The 16,306-nt window shown below is 37.6% G+C and overlaps 1 protein-coding gene across 2 annotated transcripts; it reads left to right on the top strand.

The window, feature by feature from the left end:
- LOC123755475 (probable methyltransferase TARBP1) lies at positions 1 to 15,858 on the top strand. 2 transcript variants are annotated; one of them, XM_069327696.1, is made up of 13 exons: positions 1 to 3,072; positions 3,451 to 3,603; positions 4,097 to 4,255; positions 6,468 to 6,727; positions 7,123 to 7,270; positions 7,739 to 7,891; positions 8,522 to 8,677; positions 9,463 to 9,651; positions 10,582 to 10,762; positions 12,381 to 12,505; positions 12,787 to 12,984; positions 14,000 to 14,136; positions 14,527 to 15,858. In XM_069327696.1, exons 1-13 carry the CDS (start codon positions 364 to 366, stop codon positions 14,684 to 14,686), a joined length of 4,728 nt encoding a protein of 1,575 aa, XP_069183797.1. In that variant the 5' UTR covers positions 1 to 363; the 3' UTR covers positions 14,687 to 15,858. The 2 variants fall into 2 exon arrangements, with proteins under 2 accessions (XP_069183797.1, XP_045594155.2); XM_045738199.2 differs by having other exon boundaries at positions 7,042 to 7,270.
- Positions 15,859 to 16,306: the final 448 nt, after the last annotated feature.

Raw genomic sequence — 16,306 nt, 5'->3', positions numbered from 1 at the left:
AACAACAAGTGGAGTGTGCTGCAGCTGCCCCTGACCCCGGCACAACAACAACACCAGAGTGACACCGCACGTGTCTCCCTTTACATTGACCACTTGTGCAGTCATCGGAAAGGGGAAGTATTATAAAGAAGAAGTAAATTGATATCAAGTGCTCACGGCAGATCATCGCGCAAACTGCACATATAAAATAAGTTTAAACTAAGAAAGAGTACTCGGGTCTGACGACTGCCAAGAAGAAAACATCCGCCTTTAACAGCGCTCTGTTAAGCAGGAGGAAGAGGAGAACCTTCGCTGAAACTGCACTTACCATGAAGATGATTGTGTCCAACCTGTCCAATGTGTTTTGAGAGGGAGTTTTGAATTATGGCTGCTGAACTGTTGAGTTTAGGATTATTAGATGACCATGAATATCATTCTCTCCTGAAGAAATTATTAAATTGCACAGAATTTTCAATTAGAATATGTGAAGTACTCATTAATGCTGTAGACGTCAGGGAGGCAGTAAGAAAAAGTTCTGTCATTTCAGAAGATGGAGCCCTGCATAATTTATATCAGGAATTGCTTCAACAGTGTCTGTTACCTCAATTGGAAAGAATTACTGAAAAGTACTCGATTTTGGCCGTGTCAAGTAAACACTATCAACTCCCACATATTAGTGAGACAGAGAACAGTAAGTCAGATCTAGTGACAAATGATTTGATACTAAAAGATGATAATTTAAATGCCCAGGAATGTAACGATGCAATTCAAAAGGCTTTGAAAGCTGATGAACTAATCTTGGCTTCAAAGTTATCATGGTTAATCATTGTACTTCTAAAAATAATCTCAAGTTCATGTAAATCACAGTTACCTATTGATATATATTCTAAAAATATAGAATTATGTAATAATTTATACTCGGTAAACAAGAATGTTCTCATTCCATTTAAAAATGTTTTTGAAAATATTGCAAAAACCTTTGATGTTCATTATCTTGATACAATGGCAGAAGAAGAGCGCCATAAAGTAAAAATATTATCCCTGATATTTGCCAACCTATTAAAGGATAGCTGGTGCATGCAACAGACTGTCCTGAAGCAAGCCATCAAGAGAGTGGTAGAAGTTACTTTGAAAATGATTGAAGTGTCTCATGATGCAGACACTACAGCACTGCTGCTCACATTGATTATTCAGCCGTATATGGATGTAAACAATGAAGACAAGGTTGAAGTTGTTCTGAAGCTGTGGAACATTATTTGTAACTTTTATTATACTGACAAAGACTTCATAATGCAGGAGAAAAATGCTACTGGTTTTTTGATACTGTGCTTTATTGCTGGTCATATGTTTGAAGGAGACAAATTGTATCATATTGGAAATGAGAGTGCACTGTGGAAAATTATTCAGTATGGCCTTACTCATACTAATCCACTATCAAGGAAGAGGTGTCAGTATATCCTGAAAAGATATGTTGACCATTGTTCTTCATTTCCAGTAAAAGAACTTAAATCAGAATACATGTGTTGGCCTGAGAGGGAAAAGAAGGATCTAGCAAAAATTTGGAATGATTTTTTCCTGCTTGTTGAGACACTAGAAGAAAAACAAGCTCATGTTGTAAAACCAATCTTGGAAAGGTTAGATAATCTAATTAATATTTGCTGTAGGACTGAGAAAATGTTTCATGTGTCTTGGACTCTTGTTATTTTTAAAAGAATTTTTGACCAAGATAATAAAAATATAAAACAGTGGGGAGTAATGAAGTTTCTGCAGTTAAAGTTCCCAGAGGAGGTGCTAATGAAAGGGGTTCTGTCTTTTATAGCTTTACATCTGTTGTCTGCACTGAGTGACTATTGTCTTTATTCTCGTGATGTGGGTCAGCAGTCACGAACTGTCTCTGCTGTTGGGGATCAGATTGTCATATTTTTTGTGAATGTTATCGAGTCTCTAGGTGCTGAAGCCAAAAGAGAATTCATGTGTGTGCTCATTGAACAGATTTTTGATGGAAGATCATGGGGCGGGATCCCTTTATTTTATTTGATACGAAGCTTGGCTTTAATGCCAAAAACTTCTGCTTGGAATTTTAAAGTTGTTAAAAGTGCAGTTGCAAACTTTGAAGGGTGCCTTAGTACACAAGAAGTAGTCTTACGCTCAGCAAGCCAGTGTGATCTCTTAAAGGCAATTTTTAAGCATCTGACACCTATGGCTAATTTTCTTGAACTATGTGATATTGTAGGACATTTTAGGAGAAAGGAAAGCTGGTGCCGAGGCACTGTCCTGTGGAAAACTATTGTTAATGATCTAAACACCTTTCAAGAAACTTGGCAAACCAGATTTTCATTAGTACACTGTGCTATTGAAAAATCTCTCTCTGCTTCAGAAACTATAAGCCCTCATGATATTGCATTAGGAATAAATTTACTTCTTGAAAACATTTCACAATTTGAAAATGTATCAGAAAAAAGACCACATATTACATCTTTACTATCTCCAATTATTGCCTTTTTGAAAGACTGTCATCTACGACCATATTTGGATCAGAAAAAATTTATGTGGGCCCTAGAGCTGATAATTGAGACACTAGAAATACTTTGTGATGTGCCATCTGATTGTCAGGCAATGCCTGATGAGTTAGGTAAACATCTGTGTTGTCTAACTGAGGGCATTGATAGTGTAGCACAACTGTTTGTCCTAGAGATAAGAAGGTACAACCAGCCATATGATTTTGAAGTAATAGCTCACTTTCTAAATTTATTTGCTCAGTGTAGTAACTTAAAAAGCTTAAAATGCATACCAAGTGTACAATACCCTGTGTTGCTTGATTCCTCTCATGAACTTTTAAATCAGGAGAATGTTATTAAGGTTGCCTTTGGAACCCTTTTATTAGAACATTTGGTGACATATTATTATGAAAGTGCATCCTCTATAGACAAAAATAGAATAGTGGATTTGGTTAATTTCAAGATTGTTTGCTATATAGAAAATGAAGCTCGGAGAAGACAAATTGATGGGTATTATGCGACGGAACATGCATCAAAATTGTTAATGGAAACAACTCGCAGTCGTTGGAGCTGTGTAGATCTACTTATAAAAAAGGTACAGTATAATGATTCATTATACTTCAGGGAGTCACTGGAAGGCTTCCTCCAGAAAACTTGGGTATGCCTATGCTTTGTGAATGAAGTGCTAACTTCTGGTCTGCATTGATTTAGGCTGTAGTCAATTTTTTCTGACCAACCGATGATTCTGGGTCACTCCATTCGAGCCAAGGTTACAGTGGTACTGTATGTGTATAAAGGAGAAGGGGGTAGTATTTTTGTTTTTATGAATATTCATTATAGTATTTGTATTGCAAGATATGCAAGGTATATGGACTGGTGTTATATTCCATGATCAAGACATACAGTACCTAGTTCTATACATGCAAAGGAATTTTCTGTAAGATGCAATTTATAGTTTTCACAACTTTTTCAGAATATATCACTGAAAACTGGAAGCTCAGCCGTGTGGAATGAGTTACAAAATACAACAAGAGAGATGCTGCTCAGTGCTGCTGGCTGTGCAGGAAGGATAAATGTGTTACATGTGTTTCATGTGGCTGTTAGTTTAGCTTCATCATTAATCTTGGTAAGCATTTATAATCATTTGTCTTCCTTTTTGTGTAATAGATTATTCTCAGTGCAGCATATTGAGTTTGGTCCTGATGATCTTGTTGGTCCTAATGGCAGGGCATGTCTTAATGTAATAAGACTCCGATGATATATATGTTTTATATATACAAAAGTTGTTACATTCTTGTAAAGCAACTAGCATGCATAACATTTCGGGCAGGTCCTTAATCTTAATTTTCCCTGAAATATGACCCGCCAAATCGTTTAACAACCAGGTATCCTGTTAGTGGCTTTGCATGAATGTAAAAATACCAATTTTAAGTAATCTCACCAACCCAGTGTACCTTCTTGTAAATAAATTATTATTATTATTATGATATGAGAAGTTCATATTGGTGTACAGAAATATTAAAACTTTTTAATTGTATGTCTGAGAAACATAAGTAATCATATTTTCATTATTATTTTTAATTTGATAAGCATAAAGTACTTTATTTATCAAATTTCAGAATGGAATATGGCAGGAGCTAGTAGACCTCATGTGGTTATCATCTTTGGAGTTTCGAAAGGGTTGCGATCTTTACCGGTCCCTTGTTGGCTGTGTGACTGACCTTCTCTTTCATGATGAAGCAGTGGTCCAACCAGATAATCATGGATTCATTACACAGGTTAGGATTTTTATTCATGCCATTGGGCACCTGAATTTATGGTAAAGGTGCTTGTTCAGTCCCTAATGTAAGTTATTGGTGTTCAAATAATATTTCTAGGAGGAGCTCCTTGTGACTTTGTGAAAATATACACTGGCCGCATCAGCCGTGGAGTTCTTAGGCTTACTAGGGACCGGAGCCAGAACTGGGCCCTCTTCACAGAGGCACAGGGAGCAGTGACATTTTGCCACCTTATTGGGAAAGGCACCCAGAAAATCAGTGAGTCAAAACAAACCACTGCTGGGTTCAAATGAGACCAAAGTCTCAAAACCGGCCTAATGAGCTCCCCCAATTATATAAAATGATCAAATCTCTCAAAACTAGTGTCAGCTCGTTCTCCCCACCTTCCCTCTTTGTTTGAGAAGAGGGGGAGGGGGGGAAAGGAGCTTCTCACCTCGAGAGGTCTGAGCTGTCAGCTCTTACAATGAAATGGTTGGGGCTCACTTGACTGATGTAGATTCGAACCTGCGTCCGAGAGCATCCCAGACGCTGCCTTAATCGACTGAGCTGCGACATGATCAAAAGGAGTTGAAACCGAAGTTCTACTGAACTTACTGGATCCTGCAGCCTCTCTGAGGCACAAACCAGGGTTTTACACAACTCCCCCCCATGCACTCGAGCTATGTCAATAGGCCGTTCTCCCTCTTCGCCCTTCATTACCGAGGTTTGTGCCTCAGAGAGGCTGCAGGATCCAGTAAGTTCAGTAGAACTTAGGTTTCAAGTCCTTTTGACCATGTCGTAGCTCAGTCGATTAAGGCAGCGTCTGGGATGCTCTCGGACGCAGGTTCAAATCCTCGTTACGGCCCTTGTGGATTTGTTCATTTAATATGAGCCTCCTTTGTAGAATGCTTGAAGATGCATGTGCTCTGGGTTATTTCTCTGTGTGTTCCTTAGTGCTTCCCTTACATTGGCAAAGTTTTCCTCTCTGGAGTGTTCAGGGATAGCTTCCTTAGAGGTCCTCCATGCATATGGTGGCCCTTATCCAGGGCGAGTCGGGGATCTTGTGACTTCTGTCTTAACCCGGGTTGGGTGCCCCTTTGGTTGATGGGGCGCACTGGTGGTTTGTGGGCAAACCACCAGTGACTTCAGCATCCTGAAGTCAAACTTCACAGCTGTACTCGCCAAGTTGAGCTTGAGGGGGGGGGGGTTGAACTTTGGCCCTTTGGTCCCCGCCTCTCAACTGTCAATCAACTGGTGTACAGGTTTCTGAACCCTCTGGACTCTTATCATATTTACTTTTGAAACTGTGAATGGAGTCTGCCTCTACCACATCACTTCATAATGTAGTCCATTTGTTAACTACCCTGACACTAAAAAAGTTCTTTCTAACATCCCTGTGGCTCATTTGGGTACTAAGTTTCCACCTGAGTCCCCTTGTTTGTGTACCACCCATGCAAATAGATTCTCTTTATCTACCCTGTCAATTTCTCTTGAGAATTTTATTGGTTGTGATCATGTCTCCTCTAACTCTTCTGTCTTCCAGTGATATAAGCTGGACAGCAAACATTACATTGTAAAGGGTAATGGGGGTTTATTTTGTGGGGAAATTAAGTTGCAACTCTGATAAGGATGTGTATTAAATATTATCAAAGTTAAGAGAAAACAGATTTGTATTATTTTTGCCCAGTGTATTAAATGCTGTCTACTAAGAAAATTTTGAAGATATAAATTGACAAAAATATACAGAAAATATAAAGAAAACAAAGTAAAAAAACTTTTTCATTTACTCTAACTACAGTTACCAAGGAAAAGATTGTCTAGCTTACTGTACATTATTGTTTTAAATTTATTGCTTTTGATTTGTATAGAATAAATATGTTGGTATGTATTAATATTGTATATTATAAAGATAGGTCACTTGGACATTCTTGACAGAGCAAGCCTCCTTTGTGTTGTATTTCCTACCATATTGTCCAGTAACATCTTGCAAATATGGTGTCATTGACAATTTACACACCGTATCCTCGGGTTTACGAGTGTACCTTCAAGGTTTACTGTCACAGAGCTGTCAGAGTTATAAACAAGACTAGACTAGAAGTATAGCTATAATACAGCATAATTCAAACAGGTCTTCCCAAAATGCCTGATCTTAACAAATATTTTATGAAAAGTTGTTTGATGACTTGTTCTGGCACTTCCCTACAACTTCATTCTATTATTGTTTTGTTAACAGATGTGCCAGCAAATGATGGCTGCTGGAGAGGGTGTACAAGGAATTGCCGCCCACATGTCAAGGAGCTTGGTAACTACACTAGCAAGAGCCCATATAAGAAATAATTTGGATCCAAAGTCATGTAATTTAGTGCAAGATGTTCTTGTACCTCTGCTAATGTTTGGCAGTGTTTTTCGAAAGCAGTTTAAAATTGTACGGGATACTACCGAGTTCATTCAGGAATGTGGGCAGTCATACAGCACTAATTCTCTGATAGGAAGGTAAATTCTTTGGTATCCATAGTAGGGATATCCTATTGTTTAATAAGAAATACATTTTGTTTCTAGTACCTTACTGTCTCATATCAGCTTGGCAGTTAAGTATTCTGATTCTCTCTAATCCTACACAGTTGCCATAACAGGCCATGGATTGCAGCATTACGTTGACCCATGCCCTTCATGTGCTTCCTGACCTAAACCTCGTTGCTGGTATTCTTTCATTTCTATGGAATCGGAGCAGAGTTTGCTGACAGTGAAAACATAATGTATATATATTATTTTTGTGTAATCTTAATAATTGGATAAGTTTATTTCAGTGATCATGATGCTGATTTAAGAGCACGTTCCATTGCTATGCGATTTCTTCTTACTCTGAAGAAAGTAAGTCTCGGTGACAGGGCTTGGGCATTGGCAGTTGCAGAAGGAATAAGATATCAGTATGCACGCTGCACAGGCGATCGTAGAGATTTTGCGAATTCACAGAAGCATCGTTACAAAACAAGGCTTTTGCAAGCATTCCTTTTGATACTTCCACTGCTAGATAAGGTGAGAAGTGTTATTGAAACATTTATGTACAGTACAGTATATACATTTTCTATATACAGTATTACATACTAGGAGAGTCTTAGTAGTACAGTCAAGTTATTTTTTGTCTTGCAATCAAGAATTTTGGGTTCAAATCCCGAGTGGGACTGAAATGGTTGGGCATATTTCCTATCACGTATCACCCCTGTTCCCCTAGCCATAAATAGCAGTAAAAAGTAACATTGTGCATGACTTGGGTTTTGCCCAATAGAGAGTGATTATATTCTGTTGGTTTTGTTTCCCCCTGAGGATGTTGGTGACTAACTAAAAGTTGATTATAGGGTTCTTTATTACACAATGTATTTTTATTCCAATTTATTGCACCATTTGGAATACTGTATTATAATTTGTATGGAAGTATACTTAATTAGGTACATTTATTAGTTTATTCAGAGCTCCACTTATGTTTATATTTCTTCACCAAACCAGAATGCATGTTCCAAAGACTTGGAGTGGCTGTGCCGAGGTCTTATCAAAGATCACCAACAACCAAGTGTAAGATACTTGCAGGAGTGGGGAGTGGCACTCATCACAATAATGCATCCACAGCTCTTTCCAGATCTTCTCTCCCACTTCTTGCAGGTTAGATAAGTTCAAGATTTGCTGGCATCGCCTTGAACTTAATATACAATAATTCATTTGTCTTATTAAACCCTTCCTCTTACTCTCCTTGCTGTTAGTCACTTGTTTCATCTTCTGATGCTTGGTGCTGGCAGACACAGTGGAGGTCTTTTTTTCTAATGCAAATTAGAAAGAAGGAAATTAAGGCACTTGGGAATTATGACCAAAATATGGCAGATGATTTCCAGGCCCGGCCATCTAGGGGGATGGAATATTTAATTATATTACCACCATGATTAATAAACAACTTGGGTTGGGTAGAAATATCTGCAGACCTTCTTGCAGCTACAGTTAATCATCTGTGGATGATGAGAGCAAAAATATAGTGTAATAGGTGTAGAGTGAGATGTACACTAGTGGATTTTGTAATGTGTATCTACTCTTTTATATATTTTGTTATGTTTTGTAATTGAGGTTCAATATGGCTGTGAGTAATCTTCATATATATGACACTGGTTAAGTTATTTTGCCATAATTGGTTAAACTACTAACCTAAGTGAAATGTATAAATATCTATGTTTGGAAGTTGAGAAGCTAATACAAGACTCCACACTTAAATACTATTAACCTTTTAACCTAAATTCTCTCCAGGGAACCAAGGAAAGAGTTGGTTGTGTTGGCTCTTTTCTGGCAGCATTGACTCATGTGGCCTGTACTTCCGAGGATGATGAGCTCCTGTGCCAGGCAATCCAGTACACTTTGCCTTGGTGCATGGCCCAACACTTCAACACAAGATTGTATGCTCAGGTTAGTTGTGGTATATCATGATGCAGCTATAGGTTATCTTGAGATGATTTCGGGGCTTTTTAGTGTCCTCGCGGCCCGGTCCTCGACCAGGCCTCCACTCCCAGGAAGCAGCCCATGACAGCTGACTAACACCCAGGTACTTATTTTACTGCTAGGTAACAGGGGCATAGGGCGAAAGAAACTCTGCTCATTGTTTCTCGCCGGCGCCCGGGATCGAACCCGGGACCACAGGATCACAAGTCCAGCGTGCTGTCCGCTCAGTCGACCGGCTCCGCTAAACTAATATCTTGATAAACAACCTATAAAATAAAACTGGATTTTATATTGATTAATAATCTGCTTTTCACATTTGAGCAAATAATTTGTAGTGCTGTATTGAACATTTTGGTTTTGCATACCTAATTTTCTTAAATACCACATTCAGTTGCTCATTAAAACATTGTATATAAAAACTTAAAAAAATTGTCGATGAAATTACAGAAGGCTTGTGAGGCATTCCCATTTATGTCCAGCCATTCTTACACAAGGCTTGTGAGGCATTCCCATTTATGTCCAGCCATTCTTACACATTTTTGACAGTCTTATACTTAAAGTGAGCAGGTGGCCCAACTTCTATTATGTCGCCCCAAAAAATATTTTATACATCTTCTATCTTATTTCCAAATCAGTGTTCACCCAGTTATTTTTGAAGCCTAAACTTATGTAATTTGAATTATTTTGTTAATTTTCTATTTTCTTTAACATTTTGTGATAAACTAAGAAAATGGCTTTTGTTTTATTGTCAGGTATCACTGAGGAAAATATGGCACCACTGTGAAGCCAAAGGAGTGACAAGAGTGCTGGAGAAATATGAACCAATCCAGCAGTGTTTACAGTTTGTGGTAGAACAGGGCAGTGCTGCCAGAAACACACTCAACATGCTTAATGACTTCTACTTCAAGGTGTTTCACCCCTTGAAACATCTTACTCTAGAGGTGAGCCATTTATTAGATCATGTAGATATTTTCATTTGCATATCAATTTTAACAAGTTGTATATCTTAAATTGTTTATACATTGCATATGTTATATAATATTAATTTTATTTGTATTATTTATTTTGTGTATATTTTATGATTTCCTGGAAGAAGAGGTTTTAAGCCAAAGCTTGAAATTTGGAAACTTTCGACGTTTCGGTCCGTCCCTTCACTTTCTAGTGTGTGGTTTGATCAACATATTTCAGCCACGTTATTGTGACTCCTCGTCTGCATTTGGAAACACTCCTCCAGTTCCAGGAGTACTTGAGCCAACCCATTGACAATTTCCTGGAAATGTCCCATCACCGTCACCATGAGAGGGACATTGTACTGTACATTACAATACTAAGACAGGGGGCAGTTGACGCTTGTGTATTGTTCACACTCGACAGCTGCTTCCTCACATGATTCTGGGAACCTTACTTTATGAGGGGATACTTTATTATGCCTTAGAGAAAATATTTTAGATGCCTCCAAACATTAAAGACACATGAGGATGCTCTTGAATTATTTCATGAGATTTTCTAGTGATGATTTTAATCTCATGCTGGTGTAGCTGTTAGCATACTGATATTAAAAAGCAAGAATATGTTGTAAGAACAGGGATTGTCTCACAAAATATGTAACTGGGAAACATGGTTAGAAAAAAATCTAACGGGTATAAATACTGTACAGGAAGAAGAGAAATTTCCAATGGGGAAACTATATTCACTTGAAAGTGAATATGGAAGTTTTAGTGCATTTTCAGGCAGATTCTAAAACAGTGCTTGACTGTATTGCTTTATTAATTTGATCTTTGACATGGAGACCTTTTGTCCAATAAAAGATCAGAAAAACCAGTTGGTGTCCTGTTATAAATACAGTATACTATATATACCTGTTTCAACAGACAATCCTTCACGATTTACCGTGCTTATCATTACTGGCGGATGATGAGTGGGTGACTGTGGAGTTCTTCTTAGGAGTTAGGGATACAAATGAACTTCCAGTGTGCAGCGATCTTCCCCTTTACAACCCTGACAAGGTCCTGGCAGCATCACTTCCTGCTCCCTGGGTCGTCAAAGCTGCAGGTGAGCGCCTTCTTATGTTGAAGGGTTAAAAGCTATTAAAACTGTGAATGTTATTGGGCTTTATATGTTGTCTAATTATGGAAAATTATACCAAGGCCATTTGGAAGAATAAAGATGTGTGTACTCACCTCACCTAATTGTGCTTGCGGGGGTTGAGCTTTGGCTCTTTGGTCCCGCCTCTCAACTGTGTGTGTGTGTGTGTGTGTGTGTGTGTGTGTGTGTGTGTGTGTGTGTGTGTGTGTGTGTGTGTGTGTGAATTCTTTTATGGGTTTATAATCCAAGCTTATTGATTACTATATGTTATCACCTTGCATCTGAATATCCCTGCAGGTGTACAATATAGTTTATAACAAAACTCTTTATGATTAATTTGAAAGTAGATTTATAGGCTTTCGGCCATATTTCACAAATCAAATGTTCTATAGAAATTTATGTTAAAAACTCCAGTAAATTTATGAATTCTAATTTGTTACTGTCTATCAAGCTGCTGCTCTAGCACTGTGACCAAGAGCATACCAAGTTTACATTAACTCAACAGTATCTGTATTACTGAGTCTTTGTTGTCTCACGAAGCTTTCTTAAGGGTATTGCCACATGTCAAATCTTCCCCAGGCATAGACTTCTGAAGGAGTTAAAGAAGCATTTGTTAGACACTTTCTTTGGCAGCATCGACTGTCCTTTCAAGTGAGGCAGTTGCCAGTTATTGGCATTCCAAGGAGGATACTATAAAGAAATATTTTGTTGTTTTGTATAATCCCATATAAATGATATTGGCCATTTTGTTATCTGAGGTTAGTGACCAACATAGTCCTTCACTTTAATATGATGCAAGTTTGCTGTAATGTATTATCATTAGAAAACCATGTACAGGTATTATGATATTTCTTACTTTACTTGCATACACAATTCATAAAATTATGTGGATGGGTTAATTATGCAAATAATCAAGGGATACTAAAGTTTGTGTTATTCACTGATGGCAACAGTCGTTACCTTGTTTGCCTAAGATTTTGTCTTTTTTTCCTTATCATTAGCTTGTTTTCTTTTGTCTAATTTTTTACTGTGGACTTTTTGTGGTTTTTGGGACCATCTCTAACCCCCCCCCCAAGCTTCCTTTACCTCACAGAAAGAGCCAGATTCTTTTCCTGGCTCCCTGTAGGTGGGCCTGAATCTCAGAGGTCTGGTGCATCCTTCAAGGCTTGGCTGTACCAGTTCATACACTGGAGGAACTACTGAGGGGTCTTACAGAAAATATATATATAATGAACAAACCCCACCTATTAAATAGTTATTTATAAGGTACTGAAAAACTGCCATAGTTTTATTGCTTAGCTTATTCCAAACTGTAGATAAAGTAGTATCAAATCGTTTACATGTGCTGATGGTAAAACATCATTTCTTACCAAGTCACACAAACAATGACAAGAAAGCCACAGCCTGTGAAGGATTGTTCCAATTTATCTGAGGAAGTTTTTTTAGGTATTAAAAAATTCTGTACTGTACATTGCTACTTTTACACTGATGTGTTACAGTGTAAGTCTTCCACAGGACCAAGTTTGTGATACTGTAATTAATATGTAATAAACTGCTTAGCAGCTAACCATAGCCAAATTCACAGGTGAAACATCTCCTGTAGATGAAAAAGATGGTGACATTGAATCTGTTACCAATGTCCAGAGAAAAATTACTCCATGGAAGTCAATGGTTGCAGAAATCAGTGCATCCCTGGATCTACCTCAGCAGGTAAATGGATTATACTGTGATTACATTACTTTTATTTTAATATTAGTAAAATTATCATAAAATTATTGTTTATTTGTTTTATAAATGATAAGCTAAGTCTTTATGTATATACAAGAATTGATTTTGGAAAGTCTACAACTTAATTATTTTATCTGATTTTTGAAAAATATTTTCAATTGTAAAGCATTTTATATTTTTTAATAGAGAACTATATATGATAAATATTTCTGGTAGGTAACTTTACAGATAAGAATATAAGAATGTCAAATATTTGTCCACAGATTGAAGCCCAACAAAGACGAGGATCATTAATAATAGTGGCTTCTCTGATAGACAAACCTCCGAACCTTGGTGGTTTGTGCCGAACATGTGAGGTCTTCAGCGTCAAAGAATATGTAGTGCCATCCCTTAGCATTTTAGAGGACCAAGCTTTTAATTCACTTTCTCTGACATCCCAGCAGTGGGTACCCATGAGAGAGGCAAGTTTGACATTATTTACACAGTACTTTATTCTTCTTATTATTAGAAGCAAATGCTTCTCATTGTATACATAGAATTCAAAAGACATCAGACTGTTAGAAAAATATATTTGGCAACTATGCTGAAAATGTTTGTGGATACATGATAGATAACCAACCCACAACTCTGAAAATAAAGGAATTTATGATGTTTCGGTCCATTATGGACCACTAAAGTCATATAATGGTGTAATGTCTAATCTTCAGCACTGTTATTGTGATTTATTATCTGTGCACAGATTTTTGCCTTGGATCCTTAATGAAAATACTTGGCTGAGCACTTAAACATAATGAACTTGGGAATGCCTCCCTGTATATAACTGTAGGGACGTGTAACTGTTTGTTAGTTTACTCATAATGCTTCCAGGGTGTGTGTGGGTCTAGCTTCCCCACTGTCCCTCGGGGTCACCTGTCCCTCAATAGTATCCTTGGTGAATCGGATGCCTTTGATATTGTTCGCCTTATGCGCTTTTGTTCTCGTATTGGCATCCTTGGTGATATTTAGCGCCTCTTGAATATCCCGCTCTTTTGACGGTGTTATATAGCCTCCCCGGCTTGGTGCCTTCAAAAGAAAGCACCAAGGAAAGCCTACTTGACCTAACCCAGCTAAATCTATTCATACCCAAATAAACTTAATCTAACCCAACAATGGCTAACACAGTGTAATCTAAGCTAATACATCCTAACCTTGAGATATACTGTATACAGTTTTGGAAATTGTTAAGTGAGCTGTCAAGCAGTCTGGTGTGATCATGCCCCACCTTCTCTAGTAGGCTGTACAGACGTGGACAGCATCACGTGGACGCTTTAGTGTGCTGCTCGCAATACTGGGGAAGGTGCAGCGGGTTTAGTTAGCGATTTAATGCATGAAAGGGGACTTGAGGGGCCATTATACAAACACTTGAACAGGTGTTCATATAATGGGGATCTCTTGTATGTATAACTTGGTCTTTACTTTAGGTTTTTTGCTCTTCAGGTAAAACCTGAAGGTCTTGCAGAATATCTGAGAACCCTTCAAAGTGAAGGTTACACTCTGGTAGCAGCCGAGCAAACTGCCAACAGCATCAAACTGTCCGAGTACAGTTTTCCAGAGAGGACAGTTGTTGTGTTAGGGTGAGTTTGCCATGTCATGTATAATGTAACACAAATCTTTGGGGGATACAAATGATTAAAAATTAGCAACAGTAAGAAATATTTGTTGAAGTAGTACAGTAAAATAAATTTGACATAAATCTGTGGATTTACATTAGAATAATCAATGAGCTGAGAATAGTTCATAGATTACTAAGAATAGCTAGGAAAATTAGAGCAGTGATAGTTCTTTTTCTATAAACTTATGTTGTGAAATGCCTTTTCCTTGAACAATTTCATCAATAATCACACACCACCACTTTTTTATGGATATGTATGTAAAAATTGGTACATAGTGTTGGCATGTCTCTTATTTTCCATGTGTCGCTTTCCCTCTGTGACAAATATTTCTTTGTGTGATTTATTTTATAGGAACGAAAGAGAAGGAATTCCCTGTGAACTGCTTCAATTGCTTGAAGTGTGTGTCGAAATTCCGCAAAGTGGCATCATTCGGTCCCTCAATGTACATGTGTCTGGTGCTCTCTTCATCTGGGAATATACTCGTCAACATCTCAAGAAACTTCTCCAGTGATAGACCCTTGGTATAGTATTAGGCTATACAATAAAATATATATTTAATAAGTAGTTTAAAAGTTAAATATATTTTGTTAGAAAGTGTTTATTGCATTTTACTAAGAAGTTCATATTTATTTTGTATTTAAAAATGCATAATATATTTTGTTTTATGTAGTAGAGAACATGTTATCTGTTGTTCTTTTTCACTTTGCATACAATGAATAGATTTACTTAAATGTTTGATATGCCTTGAATCTTGTCTACTTTAATCATCTAGAGTCTTTCTCTAAGATCTTTGTTGATGTTTTATTAACGTAAGAAAATATATTTGTGGGTTTTGATTTTGATTCACATTACTATATGCGATATTCAGCAATATCGGCTACTGAATTGTGAAACACAAAAATTTAAGTGAATACTACAGTAGTAGTAATGTGTGATCAAAAGTTTGTTTTTGAATCTAATGTACACTTCTTTCTTTATTTTTGAAGCTGTATATGAATGTTGTCATGGTATATTAATGTTAGATGTCCAGATTCTGTTATATTACATTGCTTTGTATATAAATAGTACAGTACCCATAGGTCATTATGCAATAGCATTGTTACCCATGGGTCATTATTAACTACCATAAATGATGATAGCAGCATAAACAAAATCATATACACATTACCTGCTTTAGCTGAACTTACTTCACGATTTATTTTAATGTTTTTAAGGTCTAAATATTAAACATGTACTTAGATCAAGGCAGGTAAAAAAATTGATGTTTAACAAGTGATCATGTAAAAGCCACATCAGTAGACCCCACTTTACAAAAATGCTTTACTAAAAACTGTTTGTAAGTTGTGTTTTCAGTTCTCTGAATCATATTTCCCATAATTGCAATTACAGTACATAAATGAGTTGGGGTCTTGGGTTTGTAACACAGGTGATTAGTGCAGTGGTCTTACAACCACATTGACTAGCGTTTGATTTCTGTGCAGGGTGAGACATTTGGATACTGTCCCTATACCTGATGCCTTTGTTCACCTAGCATAAAAATATGCTTCAAGAAGTTCAGTGACTATTGTGAGTTGGAGCTTGGGAAAGGTCAGTTGTTGGCCTAAGTTGACCTCAATATGCCTATCTCTGAAACTGGAAAAACAAAATCAGCATATTGAGAAATATTTAAGAAACAAAAAATCACTTTTGTTTTATTTTCCTTCAATACTACCTCAAATTTCTGCCCTTGTGTGGTGAGAGGTGGTTTATGTAAGAGTCCCTGAGGCTGGTAAGGGGGGTTGCCTCAGCCCCCACTCTTGCCCCTCTCCAGGCATTGTGTAAGTGAAGGAGACAAATGTGGGATACTCATTCGGATCGTTGAACCACCCATTGGAGGGGGGGGTCACTCGTGAGGGGTCGCCCTTGGAGTTGGTTGGGTATCCACGCGGGGGCGAGAAGGAGAAAGAGGTTTTTGCACCAGTGTGGAAAGATGTACACTGCAGTAGGATTTCCCCTCTTTGAAAGAGACAGCCAATTGTCTGGCAACTAGTGAGACCCCAGTTTGGGTCTCCAATTAAATTCCATTCTCATGCCAGTCATTCTCCCATACCATGTTGAAACTGGGAGCAGGGAACTTAAAGACTGCCATGAT

The sequence above is a fragment of the Procambarus clarkii genome, chromosome 20, assembly GCF_040958095.1.
Source record: "Procambarus clarkii isolate CNS0578487 chromosome 20, FALCON_Pclarkii_2.0, whole genome shotgun sequence".
NCBI lineage: Eukaryota > Metazoa > Arthropoda > Malacostraca > Decapoda > Cambaridae > Procambarus > Procambarus clarkii.
The sequence above is the reverse complement of the archived record's forward strand: the minus strand, read 5'-3'. Positions and strand labels throughout refer to the sequence as shown.

Excerpts from the sequence above, each read along its gene's own strand:
- LOC123755475 (XM_045738199.2), top strand. The coding sequence starts at position 364 with ATGGCTGCTGAACTGTTGAGTTTAGGATTATTAGATGACCATGAATAT. Across the intron at positions 3,073-3,450 it reads TAGATCTACTTATAAAAAAG|AATATATCACTGAAAACTGG; the intron begins GTACAGTATAAT and ends CAACTTTTTCAG. Across the intron at positions 10,763-12,380 it reads CTGGGTCGTCAAAGCTGCAG|GTGAAACATCTCCTGTAGAT; the intron begins GTGAGCGCCTTC and ends CCAAATTCACAG.